Source organism: Melospiza melodia, chromosome 7, assembly GCF_035770615.1.
Source record: "Melospiza melodia melodia isolate bMelMel2 chromosome 7, bMelMel2.pri, whole genome shotgun sequence".
In the NCBI taxonomy this organism is placed as follows: domain Eukaryota; kingdom Metazoa; phylum Chordata; class Aves; order Passeriformes; family Passerellidae; genus Melospiza; species Melospiza melodia.
This window is the reverse complement of record NC_086200.1, coordinates 31,171,455-31,191,182: the sequence shown is the minus strand read 5'-3', so window position 1 is coordinate 31,191,182 and position 19,728 is coordinate 31,171,455. Positions and strand designations below refer to the sequence as shown.

The 19,728-nt window shown below is 49.4% G+C and overlaps 1 protein-coding gene across 7 annotated transcripts in view; it reads right to left on the bottom strand.

Annotated features, from left to right (window-relative positions):
* CRTC1 (CREB regulated transcription coactivator 1) overlaps positions 1 to 19,728 on the bottom strand; it is a 39,455-nt gene continuing 19,727 nt past the window's right edge. For 2 of the 7 annotated variants that reach the window (XM_063161197.1, XM_063161199.1), the window contains 12 exons: positions 17,139 to 17,276; positions 16,140 to 16,201; positions 15,280 to 15,374; positions 14,092 to 14,177; positions 13,669 to 13,712; positions 12,849 to 13,069; positions 10,847 to 10,983; positions 9,861 to 10,112; positions 7,382 to 7,483; positions 3,416 to 3,502; positions 1,898 to 2,078; positions 1 to 213 (listed from right to left, as the gene is read on the bottom strand). In XM_063161197.1, coding sequence (XP_063017267.1) covers positions 2 to 213; positions 1,898 to 2,078; positions 3,416 to 3,502; positions 7,382 to 7,483; positions 9,861 to 10,112; positions 10,847 to 10,983; positions 12,849 to 13,069; positions 13,669 to 13,712; positions 14,092 to 14,177; positions 15,280 to 15,374; positions 16,140 to 16,201; positions 17,139 to 17,276 — 1,617 coding nt within the window. In that variant the 3' untranslated portion in view covers position 1. The remainder of the gene's footprint in view (positions 214 to 1,897; positions 2,079 to 3,415; positions 3,503 to 7,381; positions 7,484 to 9,860; positions 10,113 to 10,846; positions 10,984 to 12,848; positions 13,070 to 13,668; positions 13,713 to 14,091; positions 14,178 to 15,279; positions 15,375 to 16,139; positions 16,202 to 17,138; positions 17,277 to 19,728) is intronic. The other 5 variants (XM_063161198.1, XM_063161200.1, XM_063161202.1 and 2 more) reach the window with 4 other exon arrangements.

Genomic DNA, 19,728 nt, shown 5'->3' with positions numbered 1-19,728 from the left:
GTCACAGCCGGTCCATGCGGAACGTGTCCTCTGTGGCGGGGTCGGTGAGGACCATGTCGGGGTCGTTGAGCATGTGAAGTCCATCCAGGGTCAAAGGGTCAATTTTGAGTTCATCCAGAGGGAACTGGGAATCCGTGTCGAAGCTGACGTCCCCCACTCCTGCCAAGGAGCTGGTCAGTTCTTTTGATAAGCTGGGGGGGGATTCTCCTGTCACTGCAGGGACAAAACACACAGGGCTCAGACACCAGCGTGGCCGTCAGGAAACAGCTCCCAAAACCCTGGAAATGGTTATGGAGCTCTCAGCTGAGGAACACCCACCCTCCTTCAGATTGCAGATTCCTCACAGCACCTCCAAGGCACCAAACACAACCCAAAATTTGTGTTTGCTGTGACTGGAGCCTTTTCTCTCCCTCAGCTTTAGGAGGAATAACCTCAATTCCACCGTTTCCATCAGCAATCCCTGGGCAGGGATCGTTTCCAAAATCCCACTGTGACCAGATTGGCCACCATATGTGACTCTCCAACCCTCTGCTGGCCAGCTGGGGCTGAGCAGGCAGAGCTTGGCTCCCACAGCTTTTCCTCACTCTAGCACGGGACCCAGGGAATTCAGGAGGACAAATCCACAGCAAAACTGGTGCTCTAGGTGCTCTACCTGTGTGCAGGTGAGCACTGGGACACACACCTGGACTCGGGTTAGCAATGGCTGAAGGAAGGAGACATTGGCTCCAATGCTCAGAAGACATGAAGTGAGATTTATTAGGAACTTTGCATATTTATAGACAGGATTGTTCACTCAGACCTGACTGGTCCTTGAACAACACCTCTCACACCTTTGGCTAAGCAGGAACAACACCTTCTTGTAAACACCTTTCCATAAACACCACGTACAAACATTCCACATATTCACAAACACCAGGGGCAGAGACTGAGGTAAAAACTGTTTTAATTCTTTCTCTGAGCGTTCTCACAACTTCCCTAGGATGAAGTTACCTGTTTCTGTCAGCAGCCACACTGGACTGGCACCACAGCCCAGGTGAAACAAAGCCCTCAACAGCAACAACCCCCAGGCTGGGACCACGGAATGATGAACTGAGCTGGAGGGACCCCCGGGGATCATGGATCCAGCTCCAGGCCCTGCACAGACACCCCAAAGCCCCAGGCTGTCCCTGAGCCCTGCCCAAACCTCCTGGAGCTGTGGCAGGGTTGGGCCATGCCCTGAGGAGCTGCTCAATATGGTATTTGCAGAGACCCTGTAAAAAGTTTGTTATTTTGCCTTTTATTAAAATCTTTTTGTTTCTAATACTGCAATAGAAGCTATTTTGTTGAATTTATGCCTTGTAAGGTAGCTGAGCTATCTGGGTGTGAAATAACCTCTAAGAGCTGATGAGAGCTGGCTGGAGGAGGCTCCAATTTCACACAGAGTCAGATCCATCATTCCTCCCCACAACAGGAGGATAAAACCCCACAGAGCCCACAGCAGGGCTGCTCCCAGGGTGGATTTACCAGTCAGGATGATGTTGGGGAGGATAAAACCCCACAGAGCCCACAGCAGGGCAGCTCCCAGGGTGGATTTGTACCTGTCAGGATGATGCTGGGGATGTTGCTGTGGCTTTGTAAGGTATCTGAGCTATCTGGGTGTCAAAATAACCTCTAAGAGCTGGAGGAGGCTCCCATTTCACACAGAGATCCATAATCCCATCAGGGTAAAACCCCACAGCACCCACATCAGGTCAGCTCCCAGAAGGATTTTTACCTGTCAGGATGGTGCTGGGGAGGATAAAACCCCACAGAGCCCACATCAGGGCAGCTCCCAGGGTGGATTTACCTGTCGGGATGATGCTGGGGAGGATAAAACCCCAGAGCACCGACAGCAGGCAGCTGCCAGGAGGATTTTTACCTGTCAGGATGATGTTGGGGATGTTGCTGTGGCTGGAGTAGTTGAGCTGCTGCGAGTCCTGCAGGCTGCCGTGGCTGCCCGTCAGTCCCATCATGGCAGCCTGCGAGTAGTTGAGGGTGGAGCAGGGGCTGTACAGGCTGTTGGAGCTGATGGCGTTCTCGATCATGTTGAACTGCTCCAGCTGCAGGGGGACACACAGAGGGTTAACTGCCAGCCTGGCACGGACAGGGGACAAGGACACGGCTCCAGGACAACACAGACAGGCAAACAAATTCATCTTCCCTTGCTCCAAACGGGGCCCTGGGCCCTGAGCTGCATGGGACAGACCCTGCCCAATTTGGGAGGGGGGTACGAGCCAAACTGGGGAGGGGGACAGAGAAAAGGGAGGGTGGGAGGGGAAAAAAGGGAAATGAAGGGAATTCAGGCTCATCCTGAGGTCTCTGCCCAGCAGAATTCCCTCCAAGACTCATCTCAGTTTAAGTATTTAATAATTTAATTAATTCAATCCATCCACTGGTGGAAGACGGAAAGGGAAATAAAGAGTTGAATTCTCCCTGAGGTCTCTGCCCAGCAGATTTCCCTCCAGGACACACCCCAGTTTAAGTATCCCATAATTTAATTAATTTAATCCCAGAATTAAATTCAATAATTTAATCCATCCATGCTCTGCTGGAAGGTGGAGAGGGAAATTAAGGGATGAATTCGCCCTGAGGTCTCTGCCCAGCAGAATTCCTTTTTCCAAGCTGATTTTCACTGCTTTAACATTTTTGTTTCACTGTTCTCCCTTTTCAAAGCTGCCTGGCATTATTTGAATCTTTAAAAGCTTTATTATTATATATATTTAATTGATCTCCCATTCTAAAAGCTTCATTATTATACATTTTTTAAACTGATACCCCATTTAAAAAGCTTGATTATTATATATATTTTTTAATTTATCTCCCATTTTAAAACCTTGATTATTATATATATTTTAATTGATCTCCCATTATTATATATATTTTTACTTGATCTCTCATTTTAAAAGCTTCAATATCTATTTTTTAATTGACCTCTCATTTTCAAAGCCTCATTATTATATATATTTTTAAATTGATATCTCATTTTAAAAGCCTCATTATTATATAATTTTAATTGATCTCCCATTCTAAAAGCTTCATTATTATATATTTTTTAAATTGATCTCCCATTTAAAAAGCCTCATTATTATGTTCTTTTTTAGTTGATCTCCTATTTTAAAAGCTTGATTATTATATATATTTTTAATTGATCTCCCATTCTAAAAGCCTCATTATTATAAATATTTTTAATTGATCTCCCATTTTTTTGGCAGAACACCTGCGTGGGATGGGGAGGACAAAGAGAGGTGAGGAAGGGAAACCAAACAAAACAAGAAACAAACAAAAAGCAGGAGAACTCTACATGGACAAACGGGGGACTGACGTAAATTAACCAGGCGTTAATTGGGGTTAATTTGAGGCGGGAGGGGCCGAGGAGGCCCAAGATGAATTTGCTCACCTGGTGGGAGAGGGCATTAGCCTGCCTAGCTGTCATCTGCTGCTCATAATAGGAGTCCCCAAAAACACTGCCCAGCATGGAAGAATGCTGAAAACAAAACAGAGCTTCATGGTGCAAAACCCCCACTGCCCCCGGCGCGCCGGGAAAAGCGGGAATGCCGGGAATAAACGGGAATGCTGAGAATAACGGGAATGCTGAAAACCTGGGGATGCTGAGAAACCTGGGGATGCTGAAAATCTGGGGATTCTGAGAAACCTGGGGATGCTGAGAAACCTGGGAATGCCGGGAAATACAGGAATGCTGAAAATCTGGGAATGCTGAGAAACCTGGGAATGCCGGGAATAAACGGGAATGCTGAGAAAAACGGGAATGCTGAAAACCTGGGGATGCTGAAAATCTGGGGATGCTGAAAATCTGGGGATGCTGAGAAACCCGGGAATGCTGAAAATCTGCGGATTCTGAGAAACCTGGGGATTCCGAGAAATCTGGGAATGCTGAGAAACCTGGGGATTCCGAGAAATCTGGGTATGCCGGGAAAAACTGGAATTCTGAGAAATCTGGGAATCCTGAGGAAAACAGGAATGCTGAGAAAAACGGGAATGCTGAGAAACCTGGGAATTCCGAGAAATCTGTGACTTCAGGGAAATCTGGGAATTCCAAGAAATCCGGGAATTCAGAGAAATCAGCACGGAGCAGGCGGGAATCACCCGGGGCCCTCACGGCCCAGGGGATCCCACAGGATCCACAGGGAGCAGGAGGGAATCCCTCAGGACCACAAAGGTCCCTCAGGACCCTCACGGAGCAGGAATGTCCAGTGCCTCACTTATTCTCCATCACTTATCAATTATTCTAAAGGTGACCAAGAATCTGAGGTCCATGTTTTAATCCTGATCAAAAATGCCAGATAAAATCAGCACCACTACTCCTGATTTAAAATTCTAAATTCTGATGTTCCAGCTGAAAATAAAAACCATTAACTGACAAAGAGAACATCTCTGAAAGACAATTTCCATGGAGTGGTTGTCTCAGTCTTGGAAAACAAAATTCAGTTGCTGGTTTATCCACATGGCAAAAGCAGAAGGCCACGGATGGCCTCCTTAAAAACTTAAGCATGGGAAATTCAGGAAAAGTTTAGGAATAATCAGAACAAGCATGGATTTTAGACCCTCAAAAAAATCCCATCTTGTATAAAAAAATAATTCAAAAATCACCTGAATTGCCCCTTCCAGGAGGGGAAAGAAGCACAAAGATATTCCTCAAAAACCTCCCCACTTCCAGGCAGACCCCAGGGCTGTCACATCCCAGGGTGGAAACTTTTCCAATTTATCAACACTCCAGAGCTGCTGGATCCCAGGACAAAGGGATCAAACACCAGGAGGGATCAAACACTACAAGAGCCACTGCTAAGATGCTGACAGGAGAAAAGCAAAGCACCACTTTAAGTAAATTTGGGGGTTTTAACCAACCTAAATGCAGTCCAACCTAAGGTTTATAACCATTTCCAAAGAAAATGTGAATTTTGGGATGGCACAGACTTGACAGGAAGCAAAAACAACACCAAAATCCAAAGGACATTTGAAAGCTCCAAAGGGGATCGAGGTATTTTGTGCCTTTCACTCCTGTGGTTACATTCCACAGAATGGGAATGAGAGGACAATTCCCAAAATGAGGATAATCCCTAAAATCTTTGTGCTTCACCAAGCACTGTTTCCATCCCAAAAACCTCTGGGGAACACGAGAAGAAATCAGGAGGAGAGCAGGATGTGCTTGTGCAAGTCCAGGTCAGAGCCTCCCACCCAGCCCAGCCTGGGTTTGCTCCTCCTGTGACGTGTGCTGGTTCCTACAGCTGCAAGCACACAAATTCCCAAAGGAAACCCAAAATCCCCACTGGAAATGTCATTCCTTCAACACTTCAGAGCATTTACAACAACTGCAGGAAGGCCACTGTGCAAACACCATCTCCAGAGGCACTGGAGAGTCACCAGAGCACCCTCTGGGGTCCATGGAGTGACTGTGAGGAAACACCAAGCCCAGTCCCTGGCTGGGATGTCCATGTCCACATCTCCACATACCTACCAGTTCTCCAGGTCAGAGGCACTAGAGCAGGAGTGTTTGTGTGTGACTGGAACAGGATGAGGTGAGAGCAGGGGAGCAGAGCCCAGGCACCGGGGTGGAAGCCATGCAAACACAGAGCTGGGGCAGGCAGAGCTCTCCCATCCCCGCGGGCACTGGGAGCACTGGGAGCACTGGGAGCACTGGGGGGACGGACACACACACACACGGCTGGGACAGGGGAGCAGGGGCTGGGCAGAGCTGGGAGCGTGGAGGGGAACCTGTGGGACGCAAATCAAAGCCCACAGAGGGTTTGTGGGTCAGGGAATGGCCTTTGGCACCAGGGAGGAAGAGGAGCACGTGGAGGCACTCAGCAGTGCCAGGTGCTCCACAGTGGATGCTCTGCCTTCACTCTGGGCAGACTGAGGGGTTCTGCTGCCTGCAGCCGCTCCATCTCCACACCCAACCCCATTTCCCCTCCAAACTGGTTTTCCTCCTCTCCACATTTCATGTCTGTGACCACCACCAGCTTTGGGAGGCACCGAATCCACCTCAGTTTTAATTTAGCAAAACTAAAGAATTCTGGGGGCATTTAAGAGGCCAAAACTACAGAGAGAAGAATTAATAAATCCTCTGCCTTCACTCAAGAGTCGTGGTGTCCCTGTCAAACAGAGCAAAACCTGAGGAAGTTTTTACAGGATAAAACCAGCAGGAAAATCACAGCCCAGTGTATGCTCTGGTCCTTGGCACTGACCAGAGGGGACAAAACCAAGCCAGAGTGATTGAGAAATCAAAGGGGGGGGAAAAATAAATCTACATAAACCCCAAATGTGGATGCACTGTCCAGTGAGAACTGAGTGTGCAGCATGCTCTGCTCTAGGGGACAGTGCTGGTTTCTGGAGGCACACAGAACTCACAGCAGCAGGCAGAGACAGAGGTTAAGAAGCACTTGAGGCAGGGTTAAGGAAATGCAGACAATTCCTGCCACTCGGATCCAGGGCTGAGCTTACCATCACCTGGCTAATGAAGGAGACCTGGAGCTTCTGCCTGGCAACCATGAAGGGGCAGCACTTATTTAGAAAGGATCCTCCTTACAGCCTTCACCATTCAGTGATGAAACAGAAAATGGATTTTCAGACTCTTGTGATGCTCTGGAAGAACTCCCTGCACTTCTTTTCTCCAGGTGGGATTGTCCAGAGCAGCCAGCTGGGGCTCTTTCAGCAGCATCAGGCACTGAAAATGCACTTTCTTACACTGGGGCACCCTCCAATTATGCCTGGGTTTAATTTCTTGCTGCTGGCAGGTAAAAACCTCCCCTTCAGAGGATCACACACTCCCCCAAGCTGTGGTTTCCATCCAGGCCATGTGGATGTGTGAGGAGATACAGGCAGAGCAAGGAGAAGCAGCTGGCATGCAAGGGAGTGTGCTGGGAACCCAATCCCTGCCAGCCACAAGCTGCTCATTTTAAGAGCATTTTCTCCAGTGTTTTCTCTCACTGGGTGTGTTCTCACATAAAAAAGGTCCTGATCTAAATCAGTTTGGGATATTTAGTGTAAATATTTAATATTTAGTGCCCAGGGGTTTTCCTGCTGCAGGAGGCAGCGAAATTGCCCCTTTGCTGCCCTCCCGTCAGCTGCCTTGGCACTCTGGCCATTTAAAGGGCTCTACCTGGAGGTTCTGCCCCCCAAACAAACACCACCCCAGTGCTCCACCAGCAGCCTGATCCTGTGGCTCTCTGCTCACTGCAAAAGGCAACTCAGCAGCTCCTGAAGCCCTGTGGGAGTGGGGATGGAGGGCGTCGGTGATGCATGAGGCACACACGGACCACAGTGAGACAACTATGGGGCAGTGATGGAGAGATCCAGCTCAAACACACACGAGAAGCAAGGCCTGTGGAAGCACAGAGTCCCTTACTTGAGGGGAGCTGCCAGGAGAGAAGCCTTGATTGGAGACAGGAGAGGTGGGAGACTGGTTGGCTGGGGAGCCAGCATTACTGCGGTACTGCTGGAGTGAGGCCTACAGAACAACACACAGTTAAACTCTGCACCGGGGAGCCTGGAACACACCCACACCTGCTGGGGAAACCACCCTCCTCGGCTCTGTGGGGGAAAGCAGGGCTGTGGCAATGAGGTCCCCACACTGGGGAGAGCTCCGGGACAGCCGGGAGCATTTCCTGCCTGTCTCACTTCTGCTCGCTTCAAAATGTACTCAAAAAATCAGGGCAGCCAAGGATTTAGGGCAAAGAAGTCTTGGAAGCTGGGAATAATTCAAAAGGGATGTCATTCATGCTTCAGCAGCATGGCAGCCCCACGTGTGTGCTCAGCGGGTGCTGCCCTGCCTCCAGCTGTGTTATCAGCACAGGGCAGGTGAGAACACCTGGCTGATAAACCTGAGCCCCAAACTCCCCTGCACCCCAGGACAGGGAGCAGGCACCCCCAGGAATTCACACTGCGCTCTGCAGCCTTTAGCTGGCGTTTTTATACTCTTCTCAGCCGCCCTGAGAAGTTATTTTCCAGGATTTATTCCCATCATAAAGAACCCTGGTTTGGAACAAATTAATAATATTAATGAGATTTAAATAATGCTGCACTAATTAACATGAAGAGTAGCCCAGCTCTTATTTTATTTCCATTAGAAATTAAGGGATGACTGAGGAGAACCTGCACTCCAGTGAATTTAACCAGATTTGCAGTGTGGGAGAACTCTGCACTGCCAGTTTTTGACCCCAAATTCTGTAAATCCCAATAAAATGTCTCTTTTTGCTCTGCATTGCCACTTACAACCTGTCAGAAGGTTGTGCAAACTACAAATACATTTCAATTGTGCTTTACAAAACCTGTGCAGAAGTTGCCAGCGAGGCTGTGACAGCTCCAAAGGCTTTTTGATAAAGTGGCTTTAAATCTGTTTATTTAGGAATTACTTGAGTTGCTTTAGAAGATAAACACAGCAGCCTAAAAGTTCAGGTCATAAAGAGGTTTAGGATGAGGAAAGCAACACAGAAAGCAAAGGATGAGATCAGAATTGTCTGTACTGGTGCTAGATGAGGATTAGAATCAAACAGGGACAGGTTTTGAGCGGGGTGGGATCCTCTCCACTGCTGGATTGCCCTTCCCTGCTCCCGTCCCCAGCCTGGAAGGGAAGCAGCTGCTCTCAAGGAGCACCAGCTGCTGAAACCTCCACCCACAGGTGAGTGCAGGTCAGCAGGATGGATTTGTTTCACTGCCAGAGCCATTCCTGTCCCTCCAGCACTGCCAGGACACCCCGGGTGGGACCCCCAGGACCCCCAGGGCAGGAGGGGCTGGGGGAGCTGGGACCTCCCTCCTTTCCTGGCCTCTGATTCCTGATCTGGGATTTTCAGCTGCTGACACAGAACATTTCCTAACAGGCCACCTCAGAACAAGCAGGAAAATGGATCTGTCCATAAATCCCTGTTCCAATTCTTCAGGGCACTGGAGGCAGCCACAAGTCCCATTTTGGAATAAAATTCCTCCAAATAAAAGGGCTCTAAGTAGCGATACTGCAGAGAATACCTGGTTCTAGACAACTTTTGGAAAGTAAATTTTCCAGCTGGTATTTAATTGGGAAATGGTTGTTGTGGTTGGACTCTCCCTTGAGGCTCTGGGAGTTCCCCCAATCTGTATCCTGATGTGTTGGGGGACACTGAACACCCTGAAAATCCCTCAGTAAAGGCTGATGGATTCAAGCTGGGTCTAATCAAACCTGGCACAAAAATTCCCTCTAGAAAACACTTAAAGGTTCATTTAACCACAACCATTTGAAGTTTACCTCAGCCTCCCTCACACCCTCATGCTCAGGGGTTGTCCAAGCAGATTTCCCAGCCCGCAGTGCCCATTCCCAGCCCACAGTGCCCATTCCCAGCCCACAGTGCCCATCCCCAGCCCACAGTGCCCATTCCCAGCCCACAGTGCCCATCCCCAGCCCACGGTGCCCATGCCAGCCCACAGTGCCCATCCCCAGCCCACAGTGCCCATTCCCAGCCCACAGTGCCCATCCCCAGCCAACAGTGCCCATCCCCAGCCCACAGTGCCCATCCCCAGCCCCTGCCAGGGCCAGCCCCTGCCAGGGCCAGCCCACAGTGCCCATCCCCAGCCCACAGTGCCCATCCCCAGCCCCTGCCAGGGCCAGCCCACAGTGCCCATCCCCAGCCCACAGTGCCCATGCCAGCCCACAGTGCCCATCCCCAGCCCACAGTGCCCATGCCAGCCCACAGTGCCCATTCCCAGCCCACAGTGCCCATCCCCAGCCCACAGTGCCCATCCCCAGCCCACAGTGCCCATCCCAGCCCACAGTGCCCATCCCCAGCCCACAGTGCCCACGCCAGCCCACAGTGCCCATGCCAGCCCCTGCCAGGGCCAGCCCCTGCCAGACTCACCGAGTTGATGTCGATGCCCACGGAGGGCTGGCTCTGGCTGCCCGGGGGCGACTGGGGGATGCTGGAGGGTACCGTGACAGACAGGGGGGGCAGCTGGGGGCCCCTCTGCAGCCCCGAGCTCTGCAGCAGAGGGGGGGTCTGGGGCAGGGAGCTGGCCACTGCCGGCTGCTGCTGCTGCTGGGAGCTGGTCTGGGTGAAAAAGGGGTACGGGGGGAGCTGCTGCTCCAGGGACAGTGCGTCCATGGCCACGGCCTGCAAAACAAGGAGCAGCCTCAGCCACCTGGCAGGGATGCCTCTTCACACCAACAAAGTGCAGTCAGGCTTGGTTGGTGCGGTAAAAACGGCACCTAAAGGTTCAGAGAGTCAAGAAGCTGCTCTGGGATGTTGCTGGCCCTGGCAGGGGGGAATTGGATGAGGTTTAAGGTTCCCTCCAAGCCAAACCATCCTGTATAAACCAATTGAATCTCAAGGTCAGAAATCACCCACCTGGGCAGTCACAGAGCCACAATAAAATCGATTTTAAAAGTTAACTGAGTTTCTGTCATAAATTAGAGAAATGGCTTTCAAATTTCACAGTTCACTTTGGGACAAGAAAATGTGGCCTAAGAGATGGTTTTTATCAAGGCTCTAGAAAGGAGCAAGTAAAATCTGTCCCCTCTACAAACCTCTCCTGTTTTAGGTTCTGAATTAAGGAACACCTTTAAAGGAAGAAATTACAGAACAAGAGATGAAGTCCATGGAATCATGGTTTGGGCTGGAAAGGACCTTAGAGCTCATCCTCTCCCATGGGCAGGGACATTTTTACTCTGCCAGGCTGCTCCAAGCCCAGTCCAGCCTGGCCTTGGGCACTCCCAGGGATGGAGCAGCCATTTGCCCCCACCCTCCCAGCCAGGAATTCCTTCCCAGTGTCCCTGTGGCTCTTTGATTAAGCAAATTAAACCAATATAGATGTGACTGGGAAGCCTGGCTTGCCCCTGAGCTCCTACCTGAGTGATGGGTGACAGTGGGGACAGCGTGGGGGACATTTGCTGGGACTGAGGTCGCCGTGAGTCCGTGCCCAGGGACAGGGGGCTGACGCTGGGCTGGCGGTGCTGGGACGGGGCCGGGGTCGTCGTCATTCCTGCTGGGAACAAAAAACACCCTCAGAACAGCAGGGACAGGGCAGGGACAGGGCAGGGACACAGCAGGGCCCTGCTGAGCTCTGCACCCAAAGGAATTCCCCAAACCCAGAGCAAAGAGCGGCCCGAGCGAGCAGCACCGGAGGCACCTCGGCCGATGGCGCGGGAGCTCGTTAGGTGACTTGTAATTAATTTTGTCAGGTTGAGGAGCATCAGGATGAGAGGAAGAGCCCTGTGGGTTGTCCTGGCTCAAGCCCAGGCACGGTAGGTGGGGCTGGTGGCCAGGCTGAGGAACTGGAAGAGGCAGAGCAGCCTCAGCAGCTCAGACACCGCGGGCACTGTGCTCGCACACCTGCACTCGGGCAGCCCAGGAAATGCAGGTTCTGCTCTGTTTGTGTGGGCTCAGGCTCTGGGGGTGAGATAACAAATCCTGGAACCAGCCTTATCAGAGGGCACTTGAGGTACTGTAAAAGCAAACACCTCTTTAATGGAAAAAGCAGAAGCAGAACTGGTTATGCAGGAAGAGCCCCATTTTTAATGGCACAGCAGGGCAGGAAATGTCCACCACAGTGCCAGGAGCCACAGCCCGGCACGGGGTGAGGATAAACAACCCAGATATCATCATTTTGTTCAGATCAAGCCAAAAATCTGGGAGTTTAGAACCCTCCCCTCTTTTCTGCTTCACCCCAGAGGAAATGAGGGAAGGATTTGAGGCCAAGACAGCGTGAGCAGGAGAACTCAGAGGAGCCCGCAGCTCGCGGGCACTGGCACGGGCTCAGGGCTGCCAGGAAGGCCAGGCTGCCAAGGAGGCAGCAGGAGAAGGGGCTCGGGCGGGCAGGTGCCCAGCCCAGCACCGGCACTCCTGTGGGCACCCAGGCCCTGGCACCAGGCAGTGCTGTGTGCCCACGTCCCCTCGGGGTGCTGGGGCACAGCCCTGAGCAGGGCACAGGGGACAGGACACTCAGGGAGCTTCAGCAGCAAGGCAAGGGTGGGAAAATCAGTTTGGAAAGCACCCAAGGCTGAGGGGGCACTGCATGAAGGGTGGGATCAGCTCCAGAGAGAAGCTGCAATGAAGTCAGTGAGGAAATTTCAATTTCTTCTGTCTTTGGCAGATCAGGGAACGTTTTCAAAGCAGTTTTACATTCAGTTTGGGTTCATATTATTTACTTTGCTAATTATGGGGGGAAAATGTGGAGATCCACTGTGGCTGAAATCATGATTTCTAAAGCCATCCCTGAAACTTTGGAGCCCAAAAACTCCTCCAAGGATGCTGAAAAGTGAAAAGGGGAAAGGGGGCCTTTGCAGCTGAAAGTGCTGCCCCACTCTGTCCCCAAATGGCCAAATCCTTTAGAGGGTTAAATTCTCTTCTTGCTTCCCAAACTCACCTATTACAGTCACTTCCTTTTCCCAGTCCAGGAGAAGTGGGAAAGGGAATCCTGCCCAGCACAGGAAATAGATTTGTATTTTTGGCTACAACTCCTCATTGCTATTCTAGGAATCAAGAGACTGTCACTGATCATTAAAAAAAAAAAAACCAACAAACAACCCTCTTTGTTGACGAAAACATTTAAAAAATAAAAAAAAAAAATTAAAACCATTAAAAAACTAAAAATATTTTTTAAATTAAAATTTAAACAAATAAAATGAAAAATTTTAAAAATGAAAAATTAAAATATTTTAAAAAATTAATTTTAAAAAATTAAAAATAAAAAAATAAATTTAAAAAAATTTTAAAAATGAAAAATAAAAAAGGCCCCAAATCCAATCCCCACAAAGCATCAAGAACAGCAGCTAAAGGTCCTGTGAGTAAATAAATGCCCATTTTTTGCACACACAACCCAAAGCCAAGGAGAAGCAGGGCTCCGCTCACCCTGGCTGGCAGTGCTGATGCCCAGGTGGGTCAGGTTGGCAGCCAGGTTGCCCGTGCTGCTGGAGCTGCTCAGGGCAGGGAAGGAGGACTCCTCGGGGTCCAGGGGCGTGGGCAGGGGCGAGGGGAAGTGGATGTTGGTCAGGTCTGGCAGCGAGCCGCCCGTGTTGTGCGTGCCAGGGATCAGGGCTGTAGTGTTCTCCTGCTCGGCCGAGGGGAAGATGCTGCGGGCAAGAGAAAAAACAAATTAATTCAGAGCTCAGTCTGCACAGAACTTTCTAAAATTATTTCACAAGAAAAATTAATTAATTAAGATTTTTTTTAGCTTTTTAAAATTTACTTCATGAGAAAATTTCATTAGGATTTTTTTGAGATTTTTAAAATGTATTTCACAAGAAAAGTTTATTGATTTTTTTTGAGATTTTAAAAATGTATTTAACAATAAAATTTCTTTAAGATTTTTTTGTATTTAACAAGAATATTTTATTAAGACTTTTTTTGAGATTTTAAAAATTTATTTAGCAAGAAAATTTCATTAAGAAGATTTTTTAAAGCTTTTTAAAATTTATTTCACAAGAAAAATTCATAAAGAAGATTTTTGGAGCTTTTTAAAATGTATTTAACAGTTAAGAAGAGTTTTTGAGCTTTTAAAGTATCTTTTACAAGAAATTCCATAAAGATATTATTAGTATTTCTGACCCTCAGAGGGTCTTGTTTTGTACCTAGAACCTTCCCAGAAAATTCCAAAGCAATAGGATATTCAATCCACAGTTCCACTTAATGATCTCAGTGCCTTTAAAATAAAAAATTGCTGAGAACTTACTTGATTCCTGGAACTTCACAGGATTTAGGTCTCGATGACCCAGTCTGAAAGAGAAGGGAGAGAGACTTGAAGGCAAAGATGCTGCTGGAGGCTATTGCCTCAGAAATATTTCAATTTATAAGTTCAATTTAATCATTTCTGTGTAAGATCTGGGAGCTCTTAGAAGATATTTATCTTTTTATTTTTGTTTTATTGGTCCAATACATCTTAAATTTTGAGAGTTTCTCCTCATATAACCAAGCCTGTGCATTCACACCCACATAAAATGCTCTTTCTGCTCTAATAATTATTATTTGTTTTTAAATACAGCATTTAATCTCCAATCTCAAGTAGTTTATTAATACTGACAGTGACTAAAGCATTAATTTATCTAAATATGTTCAGAAAATAAAATTTCTACTCTTTGAAAGGTGCAATCCCCACCTTTTTAGTGTCCCAGCCTTGCTTAGAGAGGGTTTTGTCTGCATCAGAGGTGGGTTCTTCCATTCCAGGGACAGTCAGCAATAAAACTAAAAAAGAGATGAAAAGGAATCATTAATAATCAATAATATTCAGCTTCTCAGTTTAACCTTTGGGAAAATCTTACAAAAGCTTTACATTCTCGAGGAGGATGAAACAATAAAAAATTGCCGAGAACTTATTTGATTGCTGGAACTTCCCAGGATGTAGGTGTTTGTTGAAGGGTAAATTTTGGAGTTTTCTTTGGGAGCAGGGATTTGAAGGCTGTTAAAGCCCTTTAGGATCAGCGATTCCCGATTTTCCTGAGCTGGAGCAGGAGCAGGGCCCAGCAGAGGGCACCAGAGCTGAGGGTGCCGGAGCTGCTCCAGCTGGGAATTGTTCTGGGATCCTCGGGAATCTCCTTCTCCCCAATCCTGGAATTGCCCTGGGATCCTCTGGAATCTGCCTCTCAACATCCTGGAATTGCCCTGGGATCCTCTGGAATCTGCCTCCTTTCCCAGCCTGGAATTGCCCTGGGATCCTCTGGAATCTGCCTCTCACCAGCCTGGAATTGCTCTGGGATCCTCTGGAATCTGCCTCCTTTCCCAGCCTGGAATTGTTCTGGGATCCTCTGGAATCTGCCTCCTTTCCCAGCCTGGAATTGCTCTGGGATCCTCTGGAATCTGCTTCTCCTCCATCCTGGAATTGCTCTGGGATCCTCTGGAATCTGCCTCTCAACATCCTGGAATTGTTCTGGGATCCTCTGGAATCTGCCTCCTTTCCCAGCCTGGAATTGCTCTGGGATCCTCTGGAATCTGCCTCTCCCAGGGATGCTCCTGGGGATCCCCCAGCCAGAATAAACTCGGGGTGCAGCCTCTGCTCCTTCCCTGCAGGTCCCTACTGAGATTCTGGGAATTCCACTCTGCCCCAGGAGCTCCTCCAACCCTCCCCCAGCCCAGAGGATCCTCCTCAATTTTATCATTTGGGGCTCAGGAAAAACTTCTCCCTTCGTTTTGTGTCATTTTTCCTGGATTTCAGCAGCCAGAAAGGTGAATGTGATCCAACTGCTGTCACAGGAAGTGTCAGCACTCCTGAATTTTACAAACACATGGAGCCCAGTCTGTGGGGATTCCATTGGTAGAAATATTTTTATCTCTTTTTTTTTCTGCTCACCTCTTTTCTGCTGCATGTCCTGTGACCCTCCTGAAAAGGATTCCTGCTGAGCTGGAGTCATGGTGCTCTGGTGCAAGGCAGAATCAGAATTTGTCCTGAGAGAAAGCAAAACCCACAATATTTTTATTGTCAGCTTCAATAAATAAAACAAATTTTCCTCTGAGATAAAAGCAGCAACTTGGTAAAACCTCAATGTTGTGCATTAAAAGCCAAAAGTCTCTATATGGCAGAAACCAGGCAGAATTTCCTGGTGAAACAATCAATTTGCAGAACAAATTAGTTCAAGTTTGAAGAGCAATTGTTGCAATAATGGGATTGAGAGGAACACAGGACAAATTGGTTGCCCTTGTTAGAACAGAGTTTTATCTGCTTTGTTCAGATTAAATATGATCAAATAATGCCATTTTTAAGCTGTTTAACCATACTTTGGTTATTGTTGTGGTTAAAACAAACATTCCTGTTGGGAGGAGGAAAAGGAATGGTTCAGGATGTTGTGGAGATGGGAATTTTCATGGCCAACACATCTCAGGATGAACTTTGAGTGTGGCCACCCTCAAAGTGTAACTCTGTGTTCCTTCACACTGGAACATTCCCAGCCCAGTTTCTGCACCCTGAGAAATACCCAAGTCTTGGGCTGTGCCTGGGAACATCTGGATTTTTAAAGATTTTTAAAGATTAAACTTTAAGGATTTACCTTTAAAAAGGTACCACTCAATCCAAGTACCACTTGCAGACACCTCAATTTTAACACTCATCTAAAACGAGCACTAAATTCCAGAGTGAGTTTCTGAATGTCTAAAGCACCATCCCCAGTGCTGCAGGGCCAGAGCACAGCCACAGCCCAGCACGGGGACACCCACCTCCTCCAGCTGGTGTCCGACGGCGGGGACAGGTACACGGTGCCATAGGGACAGCTGTCCACGTGGGCCACGTTAAGGCAGCAACACTTGCACTCCAGCAGGAAACCTCAGCCCAAGAATAACCCCAATTATCCTGTCAGAACCACCAAACTCACACATTCTCTGTGGGGAACTAGAGGGGCTGCGTGGTGTGGCACCCACAAGAGAGGAGCAGAAGGGCTGCGTGGTGGTGTGGCACCCCCAGAGGATGGAGCAGAAGGGATGGGATGGTGTGACACCCCCAGGGATGCAGCAGAAGGGATGGGTGGTGTGGCACCCCCGGGGATGGATGGATTGAAGGGATGGATGGTGTGGCACCCCCAGGGAGGGATGCAGCAGAAGGGATGGGTGGAGTTGAAGGGATGGATGGTGTGGCATCCCCAGAGGATGGAGCAGAAGGGATGTTGGGGTGGTGAGGCACCCGTGGGGATGGATGGATTGAAGGGATGGATAGGGGATGGATGGTGTGGCACCCCCAGGGGATGCAGCAGAAGGGATGTTGGGGTGGTGTGGCACCCCGGGGATGGATGGATTGAAGGGATGGATGGTGTGGCACCCCCGGGGATGCAGCAGAAGGGATGGGATGGTGTGACACCCCCGGGGATGGATAGATTGAAGGGATGGATAGGGGATGGATGGTGTGGCACCCCTGGGGATGGATGGAGTTGAAGGGATGGATGGTGTGGCACCCCCAGGGGATGCAGCAGAAGGGATGGGACGGTGTGACACCCCCGGGGATGCAGCAGAAGGGATGTTGGGGTGGTGAGGCACCCGTGGGGATGGATGGATTGAAGGGATGGATGGTGTGGCACCCCCAGGGGATGCAGCAGAAGGGATGTTGGGGTGGTGTGGCACCCCCAGGGATGGATGGATTGAAGGGATGGATAGGGGATGGATGGTGTGGCACCCCCGGGGATGCAGCAGCAGGCACGGCCGGGCACAGCCCTGCCCCAAGGATATCTGGCGGCCGTGCTTGTCCACGGAGAGCGGGCGGCGGTGGGGCGAGCCCAGGCGGTTCCGGTCCCGGTACACTCTGTCCACCAGCCCGTGGTGCCGCGTGGTCCTGCTCGTGTCCAGCGCCGACGACTGGAACGGGGTCTGGGAGAGACACAGCCATTACCCCCAGGGGACAGCCCAGCCTGCCCAGAGCCTCCTCCTCCTCCTCCTCCTGCTGCTGCTGTGCCAGGCTGGCTCGCTCTGAGCAGTCCCACTCCAAACACCATGTGCACGTTGTGTGGTTGTTTCTCCTCCACAGCTTTTTGGGAAAGCTGCCTCCTCCAGAAGGGCCATGCTGGAGCGCCCTGGCCTGGCCCAGCACTGCCCTCACAGCCTGGCACCCCTGAAGCCCCGGGCTGAGCGCGGCAGAGCTGCCAGGCGCTGGCCACATGCCCTCGGTGCAGCATGCAGGGTGGAACATGCCAGAGCCTGACCCGGGCCAGGAGATGCAGGAGGAGCTGCACGCTGAGCTCAGCATTCCCCAGGACACGCTGCCTGCTCCCAGGGCTGCCTCTCACCCCTCCTTGCAGCACATTTATTTGAAGGGGACACTGAGAGAATGAAAAGAAAAAGAAAAGCAGTTTCCTTCCTCCTCTGTCGGATGGCTTTGAAGTGATTTTCAGCTCCTTCAGTGACCCGAGGTGGGATGATCCCACCTGGACTCTTATCTCACTGACATCCTGAGCAGATGATTTCAGAGCAGGAGGATGGCAGGGGAAGGACAGGGAAGATGAATTCCCAGGCTGGACTGGAAAACTCTCACATTTTCCACAGCCCTTCCCAGTGCGTACCGGGGGGACGGAGGAAGCACCGAGGGGTCAATCTCTGCTCGTACTCCAGCAGCAATTTATGGCTCTCCAGGGAGAGAAATCCTCCCCAGCCCTGCACTCCCTGCCAATGTGAACAGCTTTGCTGAGTCCCTCAACACCATCTGTTTGGAAATCCAAAATTTCCTCCTCCATTCAGGTGCTGCACGTGGCAAATGCACTGTCCTGTCTGCCAAGCCCATGAAACCATCTGGCTCCCACATTCATCCCTTTTTCTTTGGCTTTTTTGCTTTTCTTTTTTTTCCAAGTGTCAGCTTTGGCTGTTGAAAAGATTATTTCTATAAAGCTTTGCATTTATTTTGAAAGGCTTTGTTTGTATGAACTTTTTAAAGAGCCTTTCTACTATTTTAAACCCTTTTCTCTTCAGCAAATATTGGGCTCCTCACCCTCTCTGCACACACAGGCTGTGTTAACAGAGCTGCAGAGGGGCTGTGGTGTTTATTTTCTCATTTCAGGGCCAACATTTTATATGCAGCAGAATATTTAAGGCAACAGGGGACTAGAAAGGAGCACAGTGACTTTTTACAGGACTCTCAGCACTTTGGATCGTGGGGTTTGTGCTTCACTTCCTCACTTGGCTGAGAAATCTCAAATAGAATCTCAATTTTAAGGGGTTTAAATTCAAACACGGTGCTTTAATCTCTGCTGCGAGCACTGAGCAACAATCCCCACACACCAGTGGGAATATTCATCATTCCAAAGTGACAAAAGGTCTCAAACTCCTCCTTCTTGCTGTTGTTACAGCCCAAAAGGCAGCAAAACTTGCAAATACGTGCCTGGAAGGTCAACAGGAAAAGCAATTTCCTATGTCAGTGGTGTCAGCACAGTGCTGCTAAAAAAGGAGCAGCCAGCCCTGAGCACAGGGCTCACCTGGAATTTAAAGGGAGACCAAGGCAGAAAATTAGAAAGACAAAAAGTTCCATGTAAAAACAGCTATTTCTTAGGGTTTTACCTTTCACTGGCACAATTTCCTTATGAAAAACACAACAAAAATCTCATCTGAGTGCAGCAGTGGCACAAACACAGAATGTGTCCCAGATCAGGGCTACAGCTCACAGAAAGAGGGATTTGGGGGCAATGCTGTTCCCTGGCTTTCCAGGAACCAGGATCCCAAAAGAATCCTGAATTTAGGGGAAGAGAAAACACCTGAGGAAATGGGTATCGCCTCCAGCAGGTCTGGCTGCTCTCTGCAACCTTCCTATGAAATTTATTTAGGGCCAAACACCAGGATGGTGCTCCTGGATTAAAACTCCCCATCTCTGCACAGCATGAGATATTTAACTCTAGGGAGAAAAACTGATTAAAACTAATTAATAGATCTGAGCACTGATTGTATTTGGGAAAATTAAGAACTACAAGGGTTTCACTCCCCTGAAGAACATTCAAGGGTTTGAGAGCAGACCCCAAAGCCCCCAAACCATGGGAAAAGCAGCTCAATGCAGACAGGAAGGAAAAAGCTCCGTGCTCTCCAAGTGTCCTTTCAGGATTTGTCAGGAAATGAACCCAGTGAGGGGGATGGGGGGGAAGGAGGACTGGTACCTACTGCTGGATGATGCTTTGGTGCCTCCTGGTGCCAAGCAGGATTTGGGAATTCATTCTGCCCTTCCCCATGATTTAAACATGCAGGCTGAGTGCACATGCTCAGAGATTGCTGAAACCACAGGCCAAGACTGGATAATCCCCTGGCTGCACCAAAGAAACCCCCAAAAACCAGAAAGAACCACATG